At 36.7% G+C, this 22,771-nt stretch overlaps 1 protein-coding gene across 8 annotated transcripts in view; it reads right to left on the reverse strand.

Annotated features, from left to right (window-relative positions):
• Positions 1 to 21,040, reverse strand: part of LOC121327778 (glycogen synthase kinase-3 beta-like) — a 53,014-nt gene extending 31,974 nt beyond the window's left edge. For 7 of the 8 annotated variants that reach the window (XM_041271989.1, XM_041271986.1, XM_041271985.1 and 4 more), the window contains exon 1: positions 20,648 to 21,040. In XM_041271989.1, coding sequence (XP_041127923.1) covers positions 20,648 to 20,735 — 88 coding nt within the window. In that variant the 5' untranslated portion in view covers positions 20,736 to 21,040. The remainder of the gene's footprint in view (positions 1 to 20,647) is intronic. The other variant, XM_041271991.1, reaches the window with a different exon arrangement.
• Between the last annotated feature and the right edge of the window lie 1,731 nt (positions 21,041 to 22,771).

Consider the following 22,771-nt stretch of genomic DNA (forward strand, 5'->3'; position numbering starts at 1 on the left):
GGCATTTAATTATTCATGTTTCTTAAGAGCAGTTCACAGCACAAATGATGACATCATTTGTTAGAACTGAAGTAAAAATGGCATGACATGGTTCTGGGGTGGAGGGAAAACATCTCAATGGTAGTCCCACTGTCATCCTTTGTTCAACTTGAAAGAAACACCTTTTGCATACATTCAGCAGTGTGGTTTACCAGTACTGTAAGGCACACTGACACACTGTATATTAAAGGTTCACTGCAGGGCTATAACACAACAGTAGATTTAGTAAATATCAATACTAGGCCAATATGTGATAACTTGATACTGTACTACTTGTTGCAATGATGAAGCACTGAATAAAATACATGTAAGTGATAATTATATAATTTTTTCTCCCTTAAATAATTCAGCCTTTTTCTTATTTTAACTTAATTTGGACGAAACCCTAATTTCCAACATCTGTTTCATCTTCATGTTCTTTTTAAAGCTGTTTGTTTCTCAAATTGCGTACTCTGGCAGTATTTGTCATGAAATAATGACATGATTTAAAGTGTAGCTTAGCATAGGATTGTAGCAGCACCACATATGGTTTACTTATGGCTAGCCATCATAAATAAATACATAAATAAAAGCACTACATAAAATAAAATGCTGTAACCTTTTCTCAATGTAAAACACATAACTTGCACCCTGTCTGTCTGTCATACTGAAGTATACATTCAATTGTGATTAAACTGGGACAGGCTTGGAATTGATACTGTACTGTATATGAAGGTATCTGTAGCCTGTGTCAAACTTACATTTTTACATGTGCACACAGTGGGTCATTGTAATATACAGTAGGTTATGGTAAGCTACTTTGTCATGTTACCAATAGCTCTAAAAGTTTTTTGGTCTACGACAAATTCATTGAAATCACACCATTTTGTAGTTTCACTATGAACTACAGTATAAACGAAGCCACAGCGAGCTTGGATGTCACAGGTGCTTTACACTATTCTGGCTGGCTGCACTTCACACTGTATCTGTCATCAGACCAGTCTGCATAACAAACGCCTGTACTGTTTCCTGCCAAGTCCTCCGATCGTGTGCCAGTGCTGTCATTACTATTGCCAAGAGGCTCTCCAGCCCTACTGCACAGTGGTTTGTTCTCCATTACATGTACAGGTTCAATTCTGATAAAGCAATATCTAAATCTGCTCCTTGGAGTCACATCCCAGCCCTTCCGAATTCAAAGGCAATGTTCAGCGGTAAATCAAATATTTTATTTTCCCTGTTTACAGTAGATGTGCAGTATCCATACCTTAAGGTCTAGAAAATACTTATTTTGAAGTCAGCTGCTTTAATAGTAGGACAAAATTACCTGCAGAACAAGTCATCCTCTATTACAGTACAGTAATTAGATTTATAACGAAGGCTGAAGTCATCCTGAAGCTTGGGAATCATGCCCATAATACAAAGGTTATTGTACTGTATATCAAAACATACTGTATTGGCTACATGATTTAAGCATTTAAAAATTACAAGGCCAAGGTATCAAAGAAGCTTTGAGTTAATCTGTTGTGTCATGTGTTTTTACTCAAATTGACACATTAATGAGCTTCCATGTCTATTGTAGATCATATGGTCCTGAAAGCCAAATTAAACATTTACTATTTTATTTATGTACATTCAAAAGACTTGTAATTCTGACCGGAACCGAAATGCTGCAACTAGTTATTCGAGGTTCACATTTACACAATCTGCCAGTTCCAAGGTGCCGGTCATCAAAGAGGTTCCTTCAAGTAAGTGTAAGAGTTGCAGAAAATATTTTCAACATCAAGACTGTTTGATATTTTGATTTCCGTGCTTGTCTAAATACAGTAGTTCGTGTTTTTACTTCGATAATACAGTCTATAAAAATGCATGACACAGAGGTTATAAATGTAATGCCTTACAGAAAATAACCCTTTCATTGCCACATCTGTCTCACCTTCCAGTATTTTAGAACCAAAAAAAACTAAAATATAAATAAAAGAGCATTTTTGTACAGTCAATAAATCTTATATTCAGGTTCAGAAACACCACTTGTCAAATCTTCATACATACATATATATATATCTATGTATATATAGTATATATCATATATATATATATATCAATATTATATATATATATATACACACACATACAGTACTGTGCAAAAGTTTTAGGCAGATGTGAAAAAATGCTGTAAAGTAAGAATGCTTTCAAAAATAGACATGTTAATAGTTTATATTTATCAATTAACAAAATGCAAAGTGAGTGAACAGAAGAAAAATCTACATCAAATCAATATTTGGTGTGACCACCCTTTGCCTTCAAAACAGCATCAATTCTTCTAGGTACACTTGCACACAGTTTTTGAAGGAACTCGGCAGGTAGGTTGGCCCAAACATCTTGGAGAACTAACCACAGTTCTTCTGTGGATTTAGGCAGCCTCAGTTGTTTCTCTCTCTTCATGTAATCCCAGACAGACTCGATGATGTTGAGATCAGGGCTCTGTGGGGGCCATACCATCACTTCCAGGACTCCTTGTTCTTCTTTACGCTGAAGATAGTTCTTAATGACTTTCACTGTATGTTTGGGGTCATTGTCATGCTGCAGAATAAATTTGGGGCCAATCAGATGCCTCCCTGATGGTATTGCATGATGGATAAGTATCTGCCTGTACTTCTCAGCATTGAGGAGACCATTAATTCTGACCAAATCCAACTCCATTTGCAGAAATGCAGCCCCAAACTTGCAAGGAACCTTCACCATGCTTCACTGTTGCCTGCAGACACTCATTCATGTACCGCTCTCCAGCCCTTCGGCGAACAAACTGCCTTCTGCTACAGCCAAATATTTCAAATTTTGACTCATCAGTCCAGAGCACCTGCTGCCATTTTTCTGCACCCCAGTTCCTGTGTTTTCGTGCATAGTTGAGTCGCTTGGCCTTGTTTCCACGTCGGAGGTATGGCTTTTTGGCCGCAAGTCTTCCATGAAGGCCACTTCTGACCAGACTTCTCCGGACAGTAGATGGGTGTACCAGGGTCCCACTGTTTTCTGCCAATTCTGAGCTGATGGCACTGCTGGACATCTTCCGATTGTGAAGGGAAATAAGCATGATGTGTTTTTCATCTGCTGCAGTAAGTTTCCTTGGCCGACCACTGCGTCTACGGTCCTCAGTGTTGCCCATTTCTTTGTGCTTCTTCAAAAGAGCTTGGACAGCACATCTGGAAACCCCTGTCTGCCTTGAAATTTCTGCCTGGGAGAGACCTTGCTGATGCAGTATAACTACCTTGTGTCTTGTTGCTGTGCTCAGTCTTGCCATGGTGTATGACTTTTGACAGTAAACTGTCTTCAGCAACCTCACCTTGTTAGCTGAGTTTGGCTGTTCCTCACCCAGTTTTATTCCTCCTACACAGCTGTTTCTGTTTCAGTTAATGATTGTGTTTCAACCTACATATTGAATTGATGATCATTAGCACCTGTTTGGTATAATTGTTTAATCATACACCTGACTATATGCCTACAAAATCCCTGACTTTGTGCAAGTGTACCTAGAAGAATTGATGCTGTTTTGAAGGCAAAGGGTGGTCACACCAAATATGGATTTGATTTAGATTTTTCTTCTGTTCACTCACTTTGCATTTAGTTAATTGATAAATATAATCTATTAACATGTCTATTTTTGAAAGCATTCTTACTTTACAGCATTTTTTCACACCTGCCTAAAACTTTTGCACAGTACTGTGTGTGTGTGTGTGTGTGTGTGTGTGTGTGTATATATATATATATATATATATAATATATATATATATATATATATATATATTATATATATATAATATATATATATATATTAATATAACAAATTCAAAAATACATCAATGTTGGGGACACACTGCCTGCCAAGGCTGTGAATCCCACATTAGAGGGCACTATGACCTACAGTGCATCCACCAAATGCTTAAATATGTAAGAATACATTGAATACTGAAGAATCTCTGGTTTCATAAAAAAAAGTGTCAGTAGCTTACTGGTTTTAATCTGACACATGTCTGCCAACACACTACAGCCAACCACTTATTGTAATACTGCTGTGTAAGCTGGAAATGGTGCCTCACAATGCTCAATGTGTCATCAATTTTTAACCAGTCCAGCAAGATTTCTTGAATTGAACGATTACATTATTTACATTATTTCTCCGAGATGCAGGCTGTTGGAAAACATGGATTGAGAATTGATTAGGGGTTTGCTACGCATGTGAACTAGCAGAGCTATACTGGTGTTCTTTTCTGAAAAGAGACTAATATTGCAGATAGCAGACTGTTTGGTTCAAACTGCATGTACTGCTAACCACTGATAGAGACGATGCGTCTACAAACTGCCCAACAATGACTGCAAGCTAATGAGATAACAATGCTGTGGAGTAGAAGGGAACAGGCTCTAGACTTCAGAGAAATCAAAAGAGATAATCCCACTGGCATCAAAGGGGGTCGCAAGGAGACGTATGGACCTTTTGTCTCCAGGAGTGTGAAGAATGCACTGAGTTCAGAGGTTGTCACACTAGACCACACACACAGACACACACACATTAACACTCACACAATAAATTAAATTACCTTGACCACTGGTTAATGTCAGAGAAAGGGGAGGTGGACCATCTATACAGAAGGGCATTTAATGTCACGCAAACATTGTAATTTTGAGTGTTGTTTGTCCTGTACCTGGGACCAGACTCCCTGCATATTTCAATAAACCTGGCAACTGATTGAAGAAAAGGACTCTGTGCATTTTCTTGAATCTACTTACTCACCATCTATTTTTTGTAAGGTACTTCACAGGCTGAGTGCATTGCAATCAACTGATGGTTCACAGATTCCGTAATTTTTACTGGTTTTACATATTTTAAATGAGCAAAACAACAAAAAATAAAAAAAAAAAGAAAGCCTGTGTACAGATTTTTGTGGGTTGTTAGAGGATATATTAGACACAGCACTGTTTTGATACACGGAGTCAAACTGGGAACTGTAGCACAAGCGTGTCCTGGAAGGGAGTTAACTTAAATGTGCTGGTTAATGACACAGACTTGGGACAGAGTGCAATCACACTTTCATTTAGCTGCAACTTTTTTCACAGAAAACAACCCCCTGGTAAATTAAGTCAATTTTACTATTCACACGTTGCTGATACACAAATGGCTTAACAGGTATCAACTGGATTTGGAGTAAAACACAAAAACGCAAAAGCCCTAATTATAGATTTGAAACATATTCAGGATTATACAATAGATAATACTTTTCAAATTTCGCTGGCTGTTATTGTAGTGGTAACAATCTTTACTAAAAAAAAATATTATTATTATTATTATTATTATTATTATTAACAACAACAGTCAAGCGGGAAATCTAAAGTAAATATGACCATATTTATTTATAAGTTTCAAATGGAGGATAGACGTACAAACAGAAGTTTAAATTGCCATTACGCAGCAAATATACTAGCAGATCATGGGAAATGGAAATGACCAAAATATCAATAAAAAGGCATTTAACAAAATAGCAAAAAGCTTGTATTACCACCGATGCTGTATTACTGCAGTCACGTGAGATTTGCGACTATATAGCACAAATGCTTTACATTATCTTGTTTCTGTTAGTACTGGGACAAATACCCGAATATTTGAACAAATATCTTTTGACATGTATTCGGGTACAAAAATTAGATGTTCGTATTCGCTACAAATGACAAATTATTTACTGTCTCACCAGAACTTGTGCAACAGTTATATATATTAAAAAATGTGTGATATGAGAGATTATATACAGTAGGGGGAGGGTACACAGTATTTAGCAATGTGTTGATACGTTCTCAAAAATGAACATTATTCATATTATTATTATTATTAGTGTTTTGTTTTGACCGATGCACATCTATGCGCCTCTGCATTGCTATTGGTGAGCTCACCTGTAGCTCAAGCACCTTGAGGACCTGCCACTTAAGTTACTGTGTATTTGCCAATTAGAAAATGTACGGAATAAAACTACTACAGAATTTCAAAGCAGCGGTCCAGATAAGGTGCATATTTAGTTATTACAAATCCATTACCCCTTAACCCACACAACACAAGGAAATGACACAGTGGTTGAGGTGAAACCTTACTTTAGTTTTAGAACTTATTTCTAATTTATCTTTGCTCCTTAATAATACTACGTGTCCAGAGTGTTTTAGTTTTTAACTGGTGTTGCTATAACATGGCTCTCTCAAAAGTGTATATTCAACAATGAGTGGACTAATAAATACTTATTTATTTTACCAACTGCACCGAACGCAAAGCCAATGTTTTTATTGTGCAATGAATGTGTCAGTAGTTAAGGAATATATTATGAAAAGGCATTTTGAAACCAAACAAGGAGCTTTTAGAAATACATACCCAGAGGGCACAGCAGTTAGAAGCTCAAAAGTAGAAGCGTTGATCTCTTAACAGTTATACTATTAATATGCCACATACATTTTAAAATGTTTGTAATGGTACACTGTTAAATGTTCACACTGTTCTATTAAAGTACTATTCATATGGTAAAATGTGTAAGTCTTGTTCAATATATGAACATTAAGTTATATAATATTTATTATTGCTTAAAAAATACTCTGGCCTGCCTACTCCTATCCCACCTCCTATTCCCACCCCCCCCCCCCCCACCCCCCCCCCCCGAAATTTACCGGGGGAATTATTTACAAAACCAGTTAGAGCCCTGCTCTAAGTAAGACAACTCTGTCTGTCCACAGTATACAAGAAACACATGCAAGCACCTTTACAGCAAGTACAGAATAAACCAGTCTGCATTGTTGCTGGTGAAGCTACAGATAGGAGATAAGTGTCCTAAACACTGTATTCCATTTGTAATTTAATGAAAATTGTATGTTGTAATGCCAGAGTAAGCTGTTTTTTTCCAAAAGTCCACTATACAGTACACTGTTTTAGTGGACAGCTTTAAGAAAGATTTTCCTGAAAACTACAGTATCTCAGGGACTTGAATTAATATACTGTAAAAAATGTTATTTATGTTCAAATTGCATGTTAACTCTTAATAAATTGGTAAAAGCAGAACTAGCCCTTTTGAAAAATGGAATTTACCATTCCCAGAAGGAAAACAATCAGGAACCCTAAATACTTGACAAAACTAATCATCTAATTTTTGTGCATGACACATGGCAAAAAACCAAAAATAATTGAAGTAAAAAGATTCAAACTACATCAGACTTCACACACCAGGCCAATTGATACCTTTTTTATGAGGTGCAGGATCTCAGGTTTTGGTTACTGTATATAGTATGATTTTAAAGAGCAGCATTACCTGAGCGCATACTAAATTGCTTTACATAACCACCAAGAACGCTTACCAACCCGAACGAGAATATTATATATACTTTTTTTTTTCCCCCCAGAAGAGGTTGATGAGTTGACAGATCTATCTCATGGCAAACTACTTCGTACTTCGTAATCGTAGGGTATATTTTATCATAGGAGTGAAAATTTTCAACGGCACGGAATGGTTAAAGGATTGGTTTCACAATGAACGGTGATGACGCCTGTTTAATACGTTTTGGTTTCCTATATGGCCACTGGATAAAAGAGAAATTATTTTGTTTTGTGGGCGTTTCATTGGGGTGCTGAGGTATTCAGTGGAGAGACGAGTCAGCCAGAATTCTGAGAAAGTAGCAGTTTAGTAAGAGTGCAATGCTATGGAGTAATTTCAAAGTTGTATTAAAAATAATGGGGCTCCTGAATAGCACAACCAGTAAAAGGTTCTCCACGTGGAGTGCAGGCTGCACCCTATAGCTTGCACAGGTTAGAATCCAGGCTATGTCATTGCCGACCGTGACTGGGGGTTCCAAGGGGGCAGTGCACAACTGGTCAAGCGCCGCCCAGTTAGGGAGGGCTTAGGTCGGCAGGGCAATCCACGGTTCACTGTGCACCAATGACCCTTGTGGCTGATAGGTGCCTGCGGGCCTGCAGTGGAGCCAAAAGACCTATGTTGTCCTCCGGCACTATAGGTCTGATGGCTTTGTTGTGGATCCGTAGTGCGAAAAACAGCAGCTTGGTAGAAACACGTTTCAGAGGACACGTGTTTCAGCCTCCGGGGGGTTGCAGCTGTGAACTAGGATTAATAACAATACAATTGCCAATTCTAAACTGGGGAGAAAACTGGGTAAAAATCATTGGCTACAACTAAATTTAAAAAAACTATTAAGTAGCGTTTTAAAAAATAAATAAATTATAAACCGTTAATAAAATAGTTTAAAAAAGGTTTTTGTAATTTTTATTATTCTTTCTAGAACTGGTTGTCAAACTTTACTGGGTTCCTGCTGTAGACAGTAGGTTTGTTAGGGTGTGTGACTGAGGGTTTGTGAATTAAAAGGATGTGTATTTGTACTTTACACTTTTTTCCATTGGTATGTGCAAGACTTCCACAGTTCAGTTTTCAGGACCTTGCTTGACTCTACAGGATTTTTTCTAGCAACAGAACATTGTGACAAAAAAAAAGAAAAAAAAAAAAAACCGACACGCAAAGCATAAGCATAACGATAAAACTTGTTGTCCCTCACACAAATCTTGTTGTCCCGGGCGTCAGGCAATATGAATTGCACACCCGAATATTCTTCATTTTTGCAATGGTGAAACAATGGGTCTGTCAACACAGAAACATACAGTAGTTCTACAATTTTATAGTTTTGGCAGGGAAAACACTTGTGTAGAAAAAGGCAGCAAAAAAGGCAGACCAGTGAAAAGTCGTTTTGATTGCTTATGCTTGGGAAGCAGTCGGCAAGAAAGCCTGACATGGATTTCAGCAAAACACAGAACCGTACACTGGGGTCACGTGAAAGGGGAACAACACAGTAGTGTCCCAGCATTATAACATACTGATCAGGCGATGGAGTTTGAACGAGAAATGGAGTGTAAATGGGCCTCCCCCTCCCCCTCCCCCTTTATATTGTAGTTGTAAAAACATGAGGATCATGAAAACCTAGACTAAAAAGTAGTCAAAATTGTTTAAATCACAATTAGTAAACAGTAGGCTAAATTAAAAACCCTAAAATGTGATGGAAATTCAGAAACACCTAATAGATTTGTCTTTACTACATTTCACAAATTTAAAAAAAATAAATACAAATAAAAATAAAAAATATAGTTTTCAGTATGCAATGTTCCATCAGAATAATAATAAATTTTAATTAAGAGCAGCAAATTAGATGGTCAATATGTATTGAGACCAAGGTGAAAGCCACCTTGTTGAAATTAACAGTAGAAAAAGGAGAAAATTAAATAATTTATGCCTGCTGGGTATTCATTCCAGGAACAGCTTGGCAAACAAACCAACTGCCAAGCCAAGTTTTTGGAGGAGGATACTGTAGGTCAGGGGTACGCAACCTTGGCATTTCCGGTACAGATCTTGTTTGTTCCAACTTTGTCCTATAAAACTGAATTGACTACACACCAGGTCCTAAGCACTTAATCATTGATGTAACAACTCAAGGACTGAAGTTTTCTGCCTATATTAGACTACTTTCTCCTTTCATATCTTGAAGGCAAACTTTGATAACATCTTAAAAGAAACCGTACAGGATTCTTTAAATAGCTTCAAGGATATCAGATCAAGGAGAAAGATGATTACCTAAAATAAGACTAAATACTGTAGATGAAAGTAAACACCAGTGTATAAAACATAAAATTCTAAATAAACTGTGCAGTTTAAATACTGCAAACTTGTTTTTCTTTAATCTAATAATGATTAAATCAGCAATTTAAAACCAATTGGAAGACTTCAATACACCAATTTAGCAGAAGACAGCAAAATCCATAAGCAGAGCAGAGCAAATCCATAAGCAAGCTGATCAAATGAGTAACCACGTGACCTGCAACACTCCATGATAATCATGTTAGTTACAAAGGCTTGGTAAATCAAGTCAGTGTCTATCAAGGTATTCCTTTACAAAAACCAATGTATGAAGTAATTTAACATCAATGCAATTCAGAGAATCAGCGTTGGGAGGTGACTTTTATAAAAAAAAAATTACAAATTTGTAATAGTCATTTTATTATGCCGTTTTCCAACTTAAATGTACAGTAAAACTACAGTTCAACCATAAGCGCAGTGGAGTGTTTGCCCATTCTAATGTATTAGTAATTGTGCTGACCATACACATGTACTGTAGGTTGAAGACATGCTTTCCCCGATGGGTCAGTAAGCACTCCAACACCACACTCATCTCTTCCCGGAGACAGTGGATATCAGTCTTCAATAGTGATCAGGTCAAAAGATTTTTTGGGGGACTTCTTCACATCACAAAGTCAACCTGGTACTGAAACTGCAGCCCCTGTCCACTATTTGAGAGTTTGACAACGAATATAAAAGACATTTTTTGTATTTTATTACTTAACAGCTCTTTTGTTGTAAAAAAAAAAAAAAAATCTGACTGGATTCTTACAGTTCTTTTATATTGCCTGTCATTCTGGAAGATAGAGGACCAATGCCGCAGCTCTTCCTGTTTTAACATAGGACATTACCAGAAGTATAAAAAGAGGCGTGCTGTGCTGCCTTTTAAAAGGAGGACCATGAAGGCTAGACATTAAGAAATTTGGCTCTCTCTCGACAGCCCAGGAAATGGGAGTTGCCATAAGAAAAGAGACTTAGGAATTTCTATACATTTATTATTAGTGCTGATTTAGTGTTGGTAGGTTTAGGCCGAAACTTTCTTTGATCGCATAGCTAATTTAGGTATCAGATGCTCATGGACAGCACATTGCCCCTGAAAGTCACACTTACTGTACAGCAAAACTAATCATGAAGAGTGGGCATACCATATATACGAGATTCACAATAGTGAATTATGGCTTTTCTGAAGTCATGAAATCATAAAGCTGAACTAACTATGCAACAACTTAAATGCTGCGTTTTTAAAATTTTTTTAAAAAGTCCAATATAAATCTGCTGCTGCAGAGTCACTTACAACAACATCTCATCCGAAAGGTGGAGCACAAGGAGGTTAAGTGACTTGCTCAGGGTCACACAGTGAGTCAGTGGCTTAGCTGGGATTTGAACAGGGGACCTCCTGGTTACAAGCCACTACCACTGGACCACAGCCTCCTACAGTAGTTTTGTTTTAACACATTTTTTTCCTAGAGCAGCCCTCTTTGGAGTCAAAAAAAAAAAAAAAAAGTTGACTAACATTTATATCTTTTGAAACTGCCGCTTGAGTTTCACCATTTTTTACTCTGTCCACAGCATCCGACTTTCATTTCAACAGAGAAAGATTTTCGTTTCTTGCTGTCTGCCATGCTTCATACTGTATATCTGTAATGTTCACCCAAGGTTTGCGATTTGTCAAATTGTATTATGGGGGAAATGGGAGCCACGTCCTTACCGCGTTGCAACCGATTCCATACCCTAACAGGTCGTGTTGTAACGGGGTAGCACTGTACTAGTACACGCACACAGACTATTAATTTACAGCAAAATGCATCTACAGGTGTGTGTTAAAGTTTGGTTAAGACTGGAGCACAATCAGGGCAGTTATTGTCACCATGTAGAGTAGGGCTTCTCAAACTCAGTCCTGGGGACCCCCTGTGGCTGCTGGTTTTCGTTCCAACCGAGCTCTCAATTACTTAACTAGACCTTTAATTGAACTGATAATTTGCTTAATTAGACATTTTTACTTGTTTTCAGCTCTTAAGTAACTTGAACTGCAACTGTTTACTGAAAACAAGTAAAAATGTCTAAATAAGCACTACTATCAGTTCAAATAACGGTCTAGTTAAGTAATTGAGAGCTTGGTTGGAATGAAAACCAGCGGCCACAGAGTTTGAGAAGCCCTGATGTAGAGTGTAACAGAAAGAGACAATTCATGCAGAAGGGGCCTCATTTCATTTTCTTTTTAAAATGAAAACCCTAAAATAAAAATGGAGCTCTAAACAGTTTGCAAACTTTAAAAGATATCTGATTAAAGCTATCTCACTCAGTCCAGGTGTTTTTGGAACTTCCTTGAAAAGGTATGACTGATGTTAAAGAAGTCTTGCCTTTTTCACTCCAAGTTTCCTCTTACTGTACATTAGACATCTTGTTTACCCCTTTTCCCCACAAAACAATAGCTTTTATATCCCCAAGGGGACTTAACCTGTCCCGAAGCAAAAACTTGGGGGGGGGGGGGGGGGGGGGGGATTTTCCCCACACAGTACTAAATTGCTGTGACTATGCGGATTGTCAAAAGTCTGCAGGTTAAAATGTTATCAGTTACTTCTGACTATGAAAGGACATAAATTACCACCTTCAGATTGTTTCCTGCTTCCTCAGCAGTGAACTGTGATGTAATCTGTGTGGCGCCAATACCAGGGTGTATAGAAAACAAAGCTGCAAAGACAGCCAAATGTTATCAGTTTAAATTTACATAAATACAACATTCAACATGTATTATATTTTCTAAAGATCGTTATTCGACTTTTTATCCTGAAGCAAATATGGTACAGAGTCAGGTAAATCTTCATGCCACATTCCAGTGTGTTTAGCCTTGCTGTATGGTTATCACATTCCTATTCCTTCCTCTAATCCAAAATTGTTTGGTGGTCAATTACACATTTGAATGTCATGCATGTTTTTGAAACAATCAACAAAAAATAAACACACACAATTAGGAAATAGCAAGAGGAAGATGCAAATATCATCATCTCCCCCCTCCCCCCTTATAAATTCCTGTTCAGTCTTAAAGTACCAGAATTGGGGATTGTGTGTAGCCCAATGTTTTCAACGCTACTAAATTGTAGGTATGCTTTACTCACATTCCCTAGTGTAGTTTTAATCTGCTTTTCCTTTGCATTTCAACTGAAAATAATGTTCTATTTTGCACAAATATTCAGTTTTTGTTCTTGAATTTATTAACAGACATTACAGGAAATCAACATTCTACAAAAAAGACAATCTGTGTAACACCAGCACATCAGAGATTTGCAGGTGGCTGACCTTACGACAAATTTAACGTGCCTTTGCAAATGCAAAAAGCAATCATTAAAAAAAGACTTTAAAATTTCAAAATCTCTATCTCCGAGCATTAAAACACACTAATAGCAAAAGATCTGGTGGCATCGTTCAAAGTAAAGTAGCCTTATATTGATTTGAAGGGGACAGGTTTAAAAGATGTTTGTTTTTAGAGACTTAAATAAGTAGGCAGTGACTTGGAGTTTTTACTGTGTTAAAGACAGATCCACAGAAATAGAACAGGGATTGGTTTGTTTGAGAATCCTGATGCACAGTGAACAGCGGTACAGTTCATTTGGAGGTGTTGCAAAATGTCCAAATACACTTGTTCACTTGGGATGGAACCAAGTTATTTTGGACATGTATTTCTCGCTGTAGGTAAATTGTTCTATCGACTGCTGACCTGGGATCAGTTCTGCCCTCGTCACCAAATTTCTTTTTTTCTTTTGTTGCTTGTTATCTGCCATGCTCCTTTCAAATAATGTTACATTTCTCTTCCCGAATCCATTATTCCCCACATATCTTTTGCAGCAAGCTTACAGGTCAAAAGGTAACCCTAGAAACTGTCAGTGCCTAGCCTAGTGCAACAGATTCTTTGTCTTCCTATAGCAGTGCAATATTAAACACCTCCGAGTACACTGCAAGTACTGTACTAGTCCACATACATATATTATATATATATATATATATATATATATATATATATATATATATATATATATATATATATATATATATATATATATATATATATATATATATTTATAGTTTTTTTGATACGTGTGATACATTTTTTTTGGAAGAGTTTTTCACTTTTTAGGTGGCTCAAAATGTCTATCAAAACATTTTCTGATGACTATCAGAACGTGTTCATTCGTACATGCATACATACAAATAGCTCTTTTGCACCTCTTAAAGGTTTTCTGTTTTTGTGAAAGAAATCAATAAATTAGCTTGTTTGCAACAATCTATGATGTTTTGATGATTCTTTGTATGCATCAATAAAATGTATAGGTTAACATGCAGTATAATTTGTCTCAGCGATCAAATATTAATTTGCATTTTCCATTGGCAACTGTGACTGTGGGCAGGTCAGATACAAAATAAGTTAGTTATATTATTAGTCCCCCACAATATTAAGCACTACTGTATTTATTTATTTATTTATTTTCCCCAAAACTTTTACCTCAATATTCCACGTGGTTTTCTCTGAATTCCCTGCATGGTTAGACCCTGTTGAGGCTTTGGTTCAATATCACAGCGGCGCAGTAAACAGCACGTAAGAAAAAATGGTTCTTAATAATTTACACGCAGTATACCTTAAAAATGGCCCTGGTTTGTCAACTGTTTATTTTTTTCAGGGCTCTACGTTTAGATTTTTAACTACTGGCCCGGATGCAATTTTATCTGGCCCAATATATTTATATATTTTTTCATGATGGTTTTTATTTTCAGTATGTTTCTAACTGTTTATGGTAACCAAAGAGCGCCCACATCTCAAAAGAAAGTGGCTAAACAAAGCCTTTCAATATATGTTTCTTCAGCATCACTACACACATATATATATATATATATATATACACACACACACACACACACACACACACACACACACACACACACAAGTTCTAAAAGAAGTACGGTAATCCAAACTTGGGTAACATTGAAATTAGAATATAACTATATACTAAATGTTAAGCACAACAGTGCAGTAACTGTAAGAAAAGGCAAGATACTTAGAGTTAGAAAGTAGTTATTTTTTAACTCTGGACTGTAGTTCAATATAAAACATCTACTGTGATGGAGTAACGGCAATATTTGCACTGACCAGTACAAGTACAACCAATGTCCTTGTTTTGAATTATTTACAGGTTATTGAAAAACAAAATAACTTGACTTCAATTCATCTGATGGCTAGCTGTAATTAGTAATGTTAAACTATAGTAATGTATTTTCTATTTTGGCCAGGTTACAATATTCACACTAAGATTATGTTATAAATATTATTTGTTAAAATTCAACAGATGTAGAATATTTACGTTGCTATATGATAGGTGTTATTTTAGTCTGAATCCATTACAGTAAAAATTATTATTTGGTGGTTTGCGCAATATTATGTTACTGTTGCTTTAATTGGAAGAGATACATTATGTGACATTGCTGCTCATTGAGTTCTGTGTATTTTAATTCAGTAAACAAAAGAAAAAACTTGTGCCTAAGCAAATAGGGTACAGAGCAAAGAAATCTCATCTTGTACATTGTTGGAACACTGTGAACCCGGCTAAAATTTACCGGCATACATTGTTATGCTGTCTGCTTGTACACATGCATTTGCCTTTTATTCTTGGGAGCATAAGGTACTAGAGTTCGGGTAATCGAATACACAAAAAGGTTTCACCCTGTGTATTCAAATAGGAAACTATTCGAAATTCCCATCCCTAATCCTAATAATAAACACTATTAAAACAATATTCATAATACAAAATAACAACAATCCTACTTATATCGTTGTCGTTGTGTAGCCTCTCCCAAGTCAGCGCCAATCTTGCTGAGTGATACCAGAGAGTCCTGGAAAGATACTGAATGGCATTTGAGCAGAACACATCGGATCCCAAATCAAAAAATTAGACAATTTGATTGCATATCTGGGTATCCATGGGGAAATCTTACTGTGAGACTGGATATGATGTAAACGAAATGTTGAATTCACAACAAATAAAAGCTGTTTTATCTACAAGTCTGGGAAACTAACGCCAAACAAGGCAAAACGTTTTGTTTTTTCTATCTAAATGATCGTCTTCATTTTTTTTTTCATAATTACATTCTTTATGATTTATTGATTTTAGCGCTTTCCTTTTGGCTTATTGGTTGCTTAGCTGTAGAAAACCCGATTTGATAAAGATTTGCCATGTCGTGTAGCACGAGTACCAACAACACAGCACTTCAGCACGCAGTCTCAGATTCTGACTGTACAACAAATATGACGCACGGCGGGAAAGTTAGGATTAGTTCGTAGTTATGTTTTTAAAAAATAGTTTGTAAATTAATTTTCAGCTTTTTGACACACTAGCCTGTTTTCCTGGATTCATTCAAGCCATATGCACTATACATATTATACTAGTTAAATGTAACAGGCCCAGTCGGGCCTGTGGTGCTTCACAACTACCAGCGAAACTGCACTCTCTACCGGCCCCAGGCCACCAGGCCATGGTGAATGTCGAACCCTGTTTTAACTAGCCTACATATTAAACAATCAAACTATCCTGTTTTTTTGTTTTTTTCGTTTTTTTGTTTGTTTTTTAAATACATATTATTTTAGTGCACATTCGCTGTGTAGATTTCAGTAGACCCTCACTTACTATATTTAATACTAGGTCTTAAAAATGTATTAGCAAAAGGAATATAATTTGACATCTGGTAGCCAATGTGTTTTTACTAATTGTGCTGCTTGTTCAGTTTTCATTGTGTTGATCAAATGTATTCAAAGTCTGCTGTTCCATAATGAACTACTGAAATCAAGTTACCCAATGTCAGCATCCATTTGTTTTTTTGACAACTTGTCATTAAAACCATAGATTTAGATTTTTTTTTGTATCATAGCACATTCACAGCATTCATAGTATGTGTACAAAAACGGTGATTTACTTTCATATAGCAGAAAAAAGTAAATTACACAAGTGAATTCATATTGTATTTACATGTATTCAGAAAGACTGATTTGTAATGGCTTTACAGTGGATTAAGTCACACATGTTGACCAAGGGTGGTGTCAAACACAGACATCACTATATGGTATTTTACCTGGCCCATATTTAATTTTTTTTAAAGGCGACCAAATTTTAAAAGCTAGGAGCCAGATGCCCACAAGTTATCCACCTGCTCAGTAAAGTATTCACGGAATAATAAATAAATATAACAAATCTTTATTTTTATATAGTGCCTTTCATAGTGGACCACCATCACAAAGCGCTTTACAAGATACGAGACTAGGGTTTGTGAACTATGCATCAGCTGCACAGTCACTTACAACAATGTCTCACCTGAAAGATGGAGCATAAGGTTGTTAAGTGACTTGCTCAGGGTCACAAAATCAGTCAGTTGCTGAGCTAGGATTGGAACCGGGGACCTGCCGGTTACAAGTCTGTTTCTTGAACCACTGGATCACACAGCTTCCTATGAGGCCAACACATGCCCTGCCTCTCCCCCCACTGTTAAATACTGTATAATGGCAAACGACAGTCCAATATGAATTCAAGCACTTATGATTATACATTCCTTGAAGTAATACTAAAAAAGTGAACAAATGTGCAAGTTTGATCATCCAAATGCCACCAACCTCACCATTTGCACAGATCAAAGTCCCCCCACACACTTAGATCTACTTGCAACAGGCTTATTTTTGTATTTTGTGCTGAATGACAAAGTCGTCAATCTAATAATAGTCCAAATTTGACAGATTCAGTCCCTTTCTCTAACTGGATTACACACTCATCAAGAGAAATTCTTCTCAGCCAGCATCATGTAAACTGGTTGAAAAAATTAAGCTTCAGCATAAAAAAATTGCTGCTTGTATGAACAAGCTCCTACCTTGCCAGGAGCCGCCATTAGCTATGTGGCAGATTCCTTTCCTTTCCAAATGAGGTAAAGAAGCAAGGTCTTCTTTCTGGGCCTTAAATAACTTACTCCCCAAGAACATCTATCAAATCTATAGGAGCCTGACTGGAACTTATGAGATTGTATTTAGTTATGCATGGTTAAATAGAGAATGAAAATGTTTCATTATATAGATCATTTGGCTCAATCTTCCATTTCTGGGTCATGACACCAACCAACAAGCAATGCAAGTCCTCATCAAAATTAAGGACTTTTAGACCCAATGATGAAAAAGGCTCCACTGTTGTATTAAACACATTCTTTTGCTTTTTTTTTTTTTTTTTAAATAGGCTCGCATTATATATACCAATTATTGTTGTTATATAACTGACAGACAGGGTTAAGGCCTTTCAGACGTGACGTGATTTTTACTGGGGCTACACTGCAAATTTGCTTGGAAAACACAGTGCACACCAGAAGCGATCACAGAAACGAAGAGACAGCTGGAAATCCCGATCCAGATCTTTCAGAAAGTATGATTATTAACAAAAGCAATAGAAAATGGCTTATTATTACTATAGGTCAGAGAAATTATGTACTGCAAGTATGATCTGTACCTCCATTTTCAGTGAAAGTGTGTGACAGGGTGCCCATCCCTTGTGTGCTTTTTATTATTTATGCAGGTATTCATTTGTTGTTGTTGTTGTTGTTATTATTTAGTACTAGTCATAGTAGTATATAAATATACTGTGTTTATGTGCGGATGGATGAAAGCTGTCTGACATGATTATTTAAAATGGCGGCAAAAAGCAGTGCTTTTGTGTTTTGTTTATTTATTTAAAAACCTTGTGCTGAAGGTGACCATCTCCCAAGTTAATTAATTGATTAACTGTTCCTAATTGGGAGATGTTCACCTGTATAAAAGGGCACAAAGCAAAACGAACACTAACAATTCTAAACAAATATATTTTAGATATAGTAATTGTTTCTCTATTAATTTAGACTCGCGTATTGCCTCTGGCACTTCTGGAGCGCAGAAATCTGCAGGTTTTTATACAGATGACCATCTCTGGTCTGGTCACCTTCTGCACAATCTTTTTAAATAAACAAAACACAAGCACACGGCTTTTCGCCGTCATCTTAAATTATAAATAATCATGTTGGATGGCCTTCGTCCGTCCACACATAAACACAATATAGTCATATAAAAATTAACAACAACAATAACAATAATACCTATATAAAAAAATAACACACACACAAGGGGTGGCACCCCGTCACAAAGTGAAACAGTGCTTGACTACAAACCACATGACATGAAGCTGTTCTCCGATTGCTCAGATGTGTAGTTGTCGCTCGCCGAATTCGCAAAATTTTTTCAGCGCTGGCGTTGGAATTTGTGTCGCGGCAACAACTACTTTCTGTCGAGATGGCCAATGAAGAAAGATAACGAGCTGGAGCAGAGAGGGGCGGACGGGGCTCAGTTTTTTAAATTAATTATTAGCGTACATTTTGTATGTTTCAAACATATTTTACCACAGCACTTCTCTTAGTGTCTTGTACACTAGGTATTCAGTACATACTTTACTGAAGCAATACAGCTTAGAGGTACGAGCCCACTGCTTTGGCTACTTTATGCCCTGCAGAGGTGCAATGTAGAGTTGCTACGCAACGATTTGATAGAGGATTTTAATAACAATTTTTGTTTATGTAATATGCATTATACAAATCAAAAGATTGAATTTTGCATCAGAGAGACGTTTAATGTGTGATTTATAGTACTCACACATTGTCAAACAGTTTCAGTTCACAGGAAAAAAACAAATAAGTGAGTGAACCCGTCTGCCGAACCTTCGAAGGTTTAAAAAACAATCTTCGAATCCCTGGCTAGCGAACGAACCTTCGAATACAGCCCTATTCGACTGCTTTCATTGGAAGTACATGTAAGTCTTTCACCCCTTACCCTCAAACACAATTGTAACACAATCACATTTAACAGTGGATTTCATGGCTTAACAGGAATTGCTTCACTGATTGTAATCTGAATTAGTAACAAACAATGTAGCTTGTACTCTCTTATACCAAGTACTGCTGCATACACTGACACAGTAACTTGTTTTTGTATTCTATTTGGTGGGATTCCAGATTACTCCACTGTGTTCTTTCTCAGCAATCAGCTGCTGTCAGTATGTCACAAGCATCTTCTGTCATGACAGCAATGCATATCAATCATAGATTACCCGCATACTGTAGATTAATAAAATAATTAACATACTGCACACTAAAAACTATACAAACTGAATGTTACACCACTGGCACTGTAAAATAGCCATGACTCACTACTGTGAAACATATGGCAGCACCAATGCTAATCTTGTAAAATTCAAACTGCATGACCCTAACATTTCTGTTGCGGTGAAATAACAAACATGGAGGCGTAACTGTAACCAAGAGAGATGATTTCCTACTTTACAGGACCTACGAACTGCTGCACCATTGATCTTCTCTGCCAACTCCACAGCCGACTGGAATTCATCAGTATAGCTCGTCAATAAACTGGAAAATAATCTGCTAAATGCAGTTTCCAGGCTCACAGATGCCGCACCACTGAAGCAAATTAACCTCACCGACTCGGTGCATTCAAATAGAATGTATATTTGAAGTCTGGCGGTTAAAAAAAAAAAAAAAAAAAAAACAGTTGTGTGCCCCCCCCCCTTAAAACAAACAATCTGCTGTACATGGAAAACATAAAAAATGCTAAGTTACAGTATTATATTGAGCAATCGTGCATTTGAAAAAAAATCAGAACAATTATCATAATCAAGGTAATCACGGATCATATTTAATAAGTAACATATGCAAGCTATTAACGTCTTTAAAAAATGTATTGTTACAGTTAATACAGTACAATTACAAAGGTTTAAATAGGAATATTCACACTGGGTTTCCGGTAATACAGACAGCTGTAGAAGATAACCATCGGTTATGTATATGTGCTTTTATATACACACGAGAAGAAAATATCATATCATACTTACTGCTGACTTTCATGCTCCCGAAGGCTGATGGCTGCTGCACTGGCTTGCAGCTCTCTGCAAAGGAGGTGGTTCTAGGCCGTCCTGACATTCTCGATCCTTATGGACTCCGTCTCTGACTCTATCCCGGTATTCCTTGTTGCAATGTTCTCAATACAAACTGGTCATTAACCGTAGTATTGATGAAAAGAAAAAATAAACCCTGCCCTTGTCTTTCCCGTTAGGAATGTGCACCCCTTTATTTCTGCGCGAGTCCAAGTCTTTTTTCTTCAAACCATCCCTTTCAGATGTTTTCCTTCTCAAATAATCATTTCGTCAACGAAACAATTTTTTTTTTTTTTTTTTTTTTTTTGAAACTTTAATTATCTGGTATCTCGTTTTATTTTATTATTATTATTATTATTATTATTATTATTATTATTATTATTATTATTATTATTAGGGTAGTTTCCTTATTGAGGAGTTTTTTTTTTTTTTTTTTTTTTTTTTTTAATGACTTACTTAAATCTTTTATTTAATGTATAAGGTCCACCTGTAAAAAAATACATATATATCGTGTAGGTCAATATCGCTTTCTAAAACAAACTGTTTAGTTTAAAATATCAGTAAAAATTATTCATTTTTGAGGTGGAGACTCAATGATCCGACAGCAGCAGCCATGGCGGCTCCCTTGCTCAATCCAACAATTCAAATGAAAAAATTCCAATTTCCCGATTTTAAAACACACGTTTTCAACCGAACCGCTGGCTCTTTTAACCCCATAAACTTGTAAGTAATATTTTGGACTGAGTAGAATCGGTTTATAGATCGAAAAACAAGTTTAAATAGCTCTATAGCCCGCAAATACCATCTTTAATACCCCTCTCACAAATTCAGATTTTCTTTTTTTATTCCGTCTCTGTCTGTCTCTCTGCTCGCTCTCTTTGTCACTCCAACCCACCCAAGCGTCATTTACGTAACATACGGACGGCGCCAAAGAGGCTAATTCAGAACAGGATGAGAATTGCGACGAAGAACTTCAGTAACTGTCGATAAAGAATACGAAAAAATGCACGCGGAATCATACGTGAGAAGCTCTCATCAGCCAATCAAAAACCATTCTTCAGAAATAGGAGGAGAGATGTGAAGCTCGTAGGCCAATCAATTTTCTGCACCCCTCCCATTCTGCCGAAATTGCCGAATACAGCTTTTTTTTCCGCGAAAATGCCCAGAAATAGGTAACAGAGGCGGGCAGAACCTGGACAGAGCTGAGCCCGATCTGTGAAGGGCCAATAGGACGACTGGAACTGCCGTAGAGGCTCGCGATTGTACCAATAGAAAAGCTATACTGTTGCTCGTTTAGGTTCTTTATTAAAAGTCAGTTCCTGCTATTTAGCCAATAAAGTATTTGCGGAGAAGGTGCAGCCCTCTCACCGTGTGCGTGCACTCTGGTTGGTGAAAACAACCATGTTGCAAAAAGTAACCTGCAGTGTAATCCTCTGGAGAGAATAACGGTGTACAGCAACACTTCATGTTATTATTTATTTATTTAAATGAAATAGAACAGTACTGTATGGAGCACTTACTGAGCACTGTAGAAACGAAAATCAGTTATTTAAAATAGATTTTTTTTGTTTCGTTATTGACATTCTTGCTGGGCCCCGTTTTTATTATACTGAGAATGTTTTGTTCTTGACTTTGTTTATACGTTGATGTAAAAGACAACATAGTTTTAACTGCGGGAACATAAGCTTTCTTCCTTGAAGCATTTTGTCATTATGTAACGTTCTCTGTAAACTTTTAAAATATTTATTTTCTCTTACCTCTTCTTAACACCGCTAATACAAAGACGTTCACACACACACACACACACACACACACACACACACACACACACACACACACACACACACACTTTATACTTTTTTGGTGACGTGTTACACATGTGTTTTACAGATGGCTATAGGTGAAAGAGGAAATCAGCTAATGCCCAAGAGCTGCTCCTGAGCTAAGATTAAATCCCTTTAACACAGACCAAAAAAGAAAAAACAGTATTTGAGTATTAAAGGTAAAAACTCCTACAAAGAATTTCACATATCAAGATGTGCCCCACTGTTGATGCAAATACATGAATGTGTTAACTGTACA

This window comes from Polyodon spathula, chromosome 15 (genome assembly GCF_017654505.1).
Source record: "Polyodon spathula isolate WHYD16114869_AA chromosome 15, ASM1765450v1, whole genome shotgun sequence".
NCBI classification, from domain to species: domain Eukaryota; kingdom Metazoa; phylum Chordata; class Actinopteri; order Acipenseriformes; family Polyodontidae; genus Polyodon; species Polyodon spathula.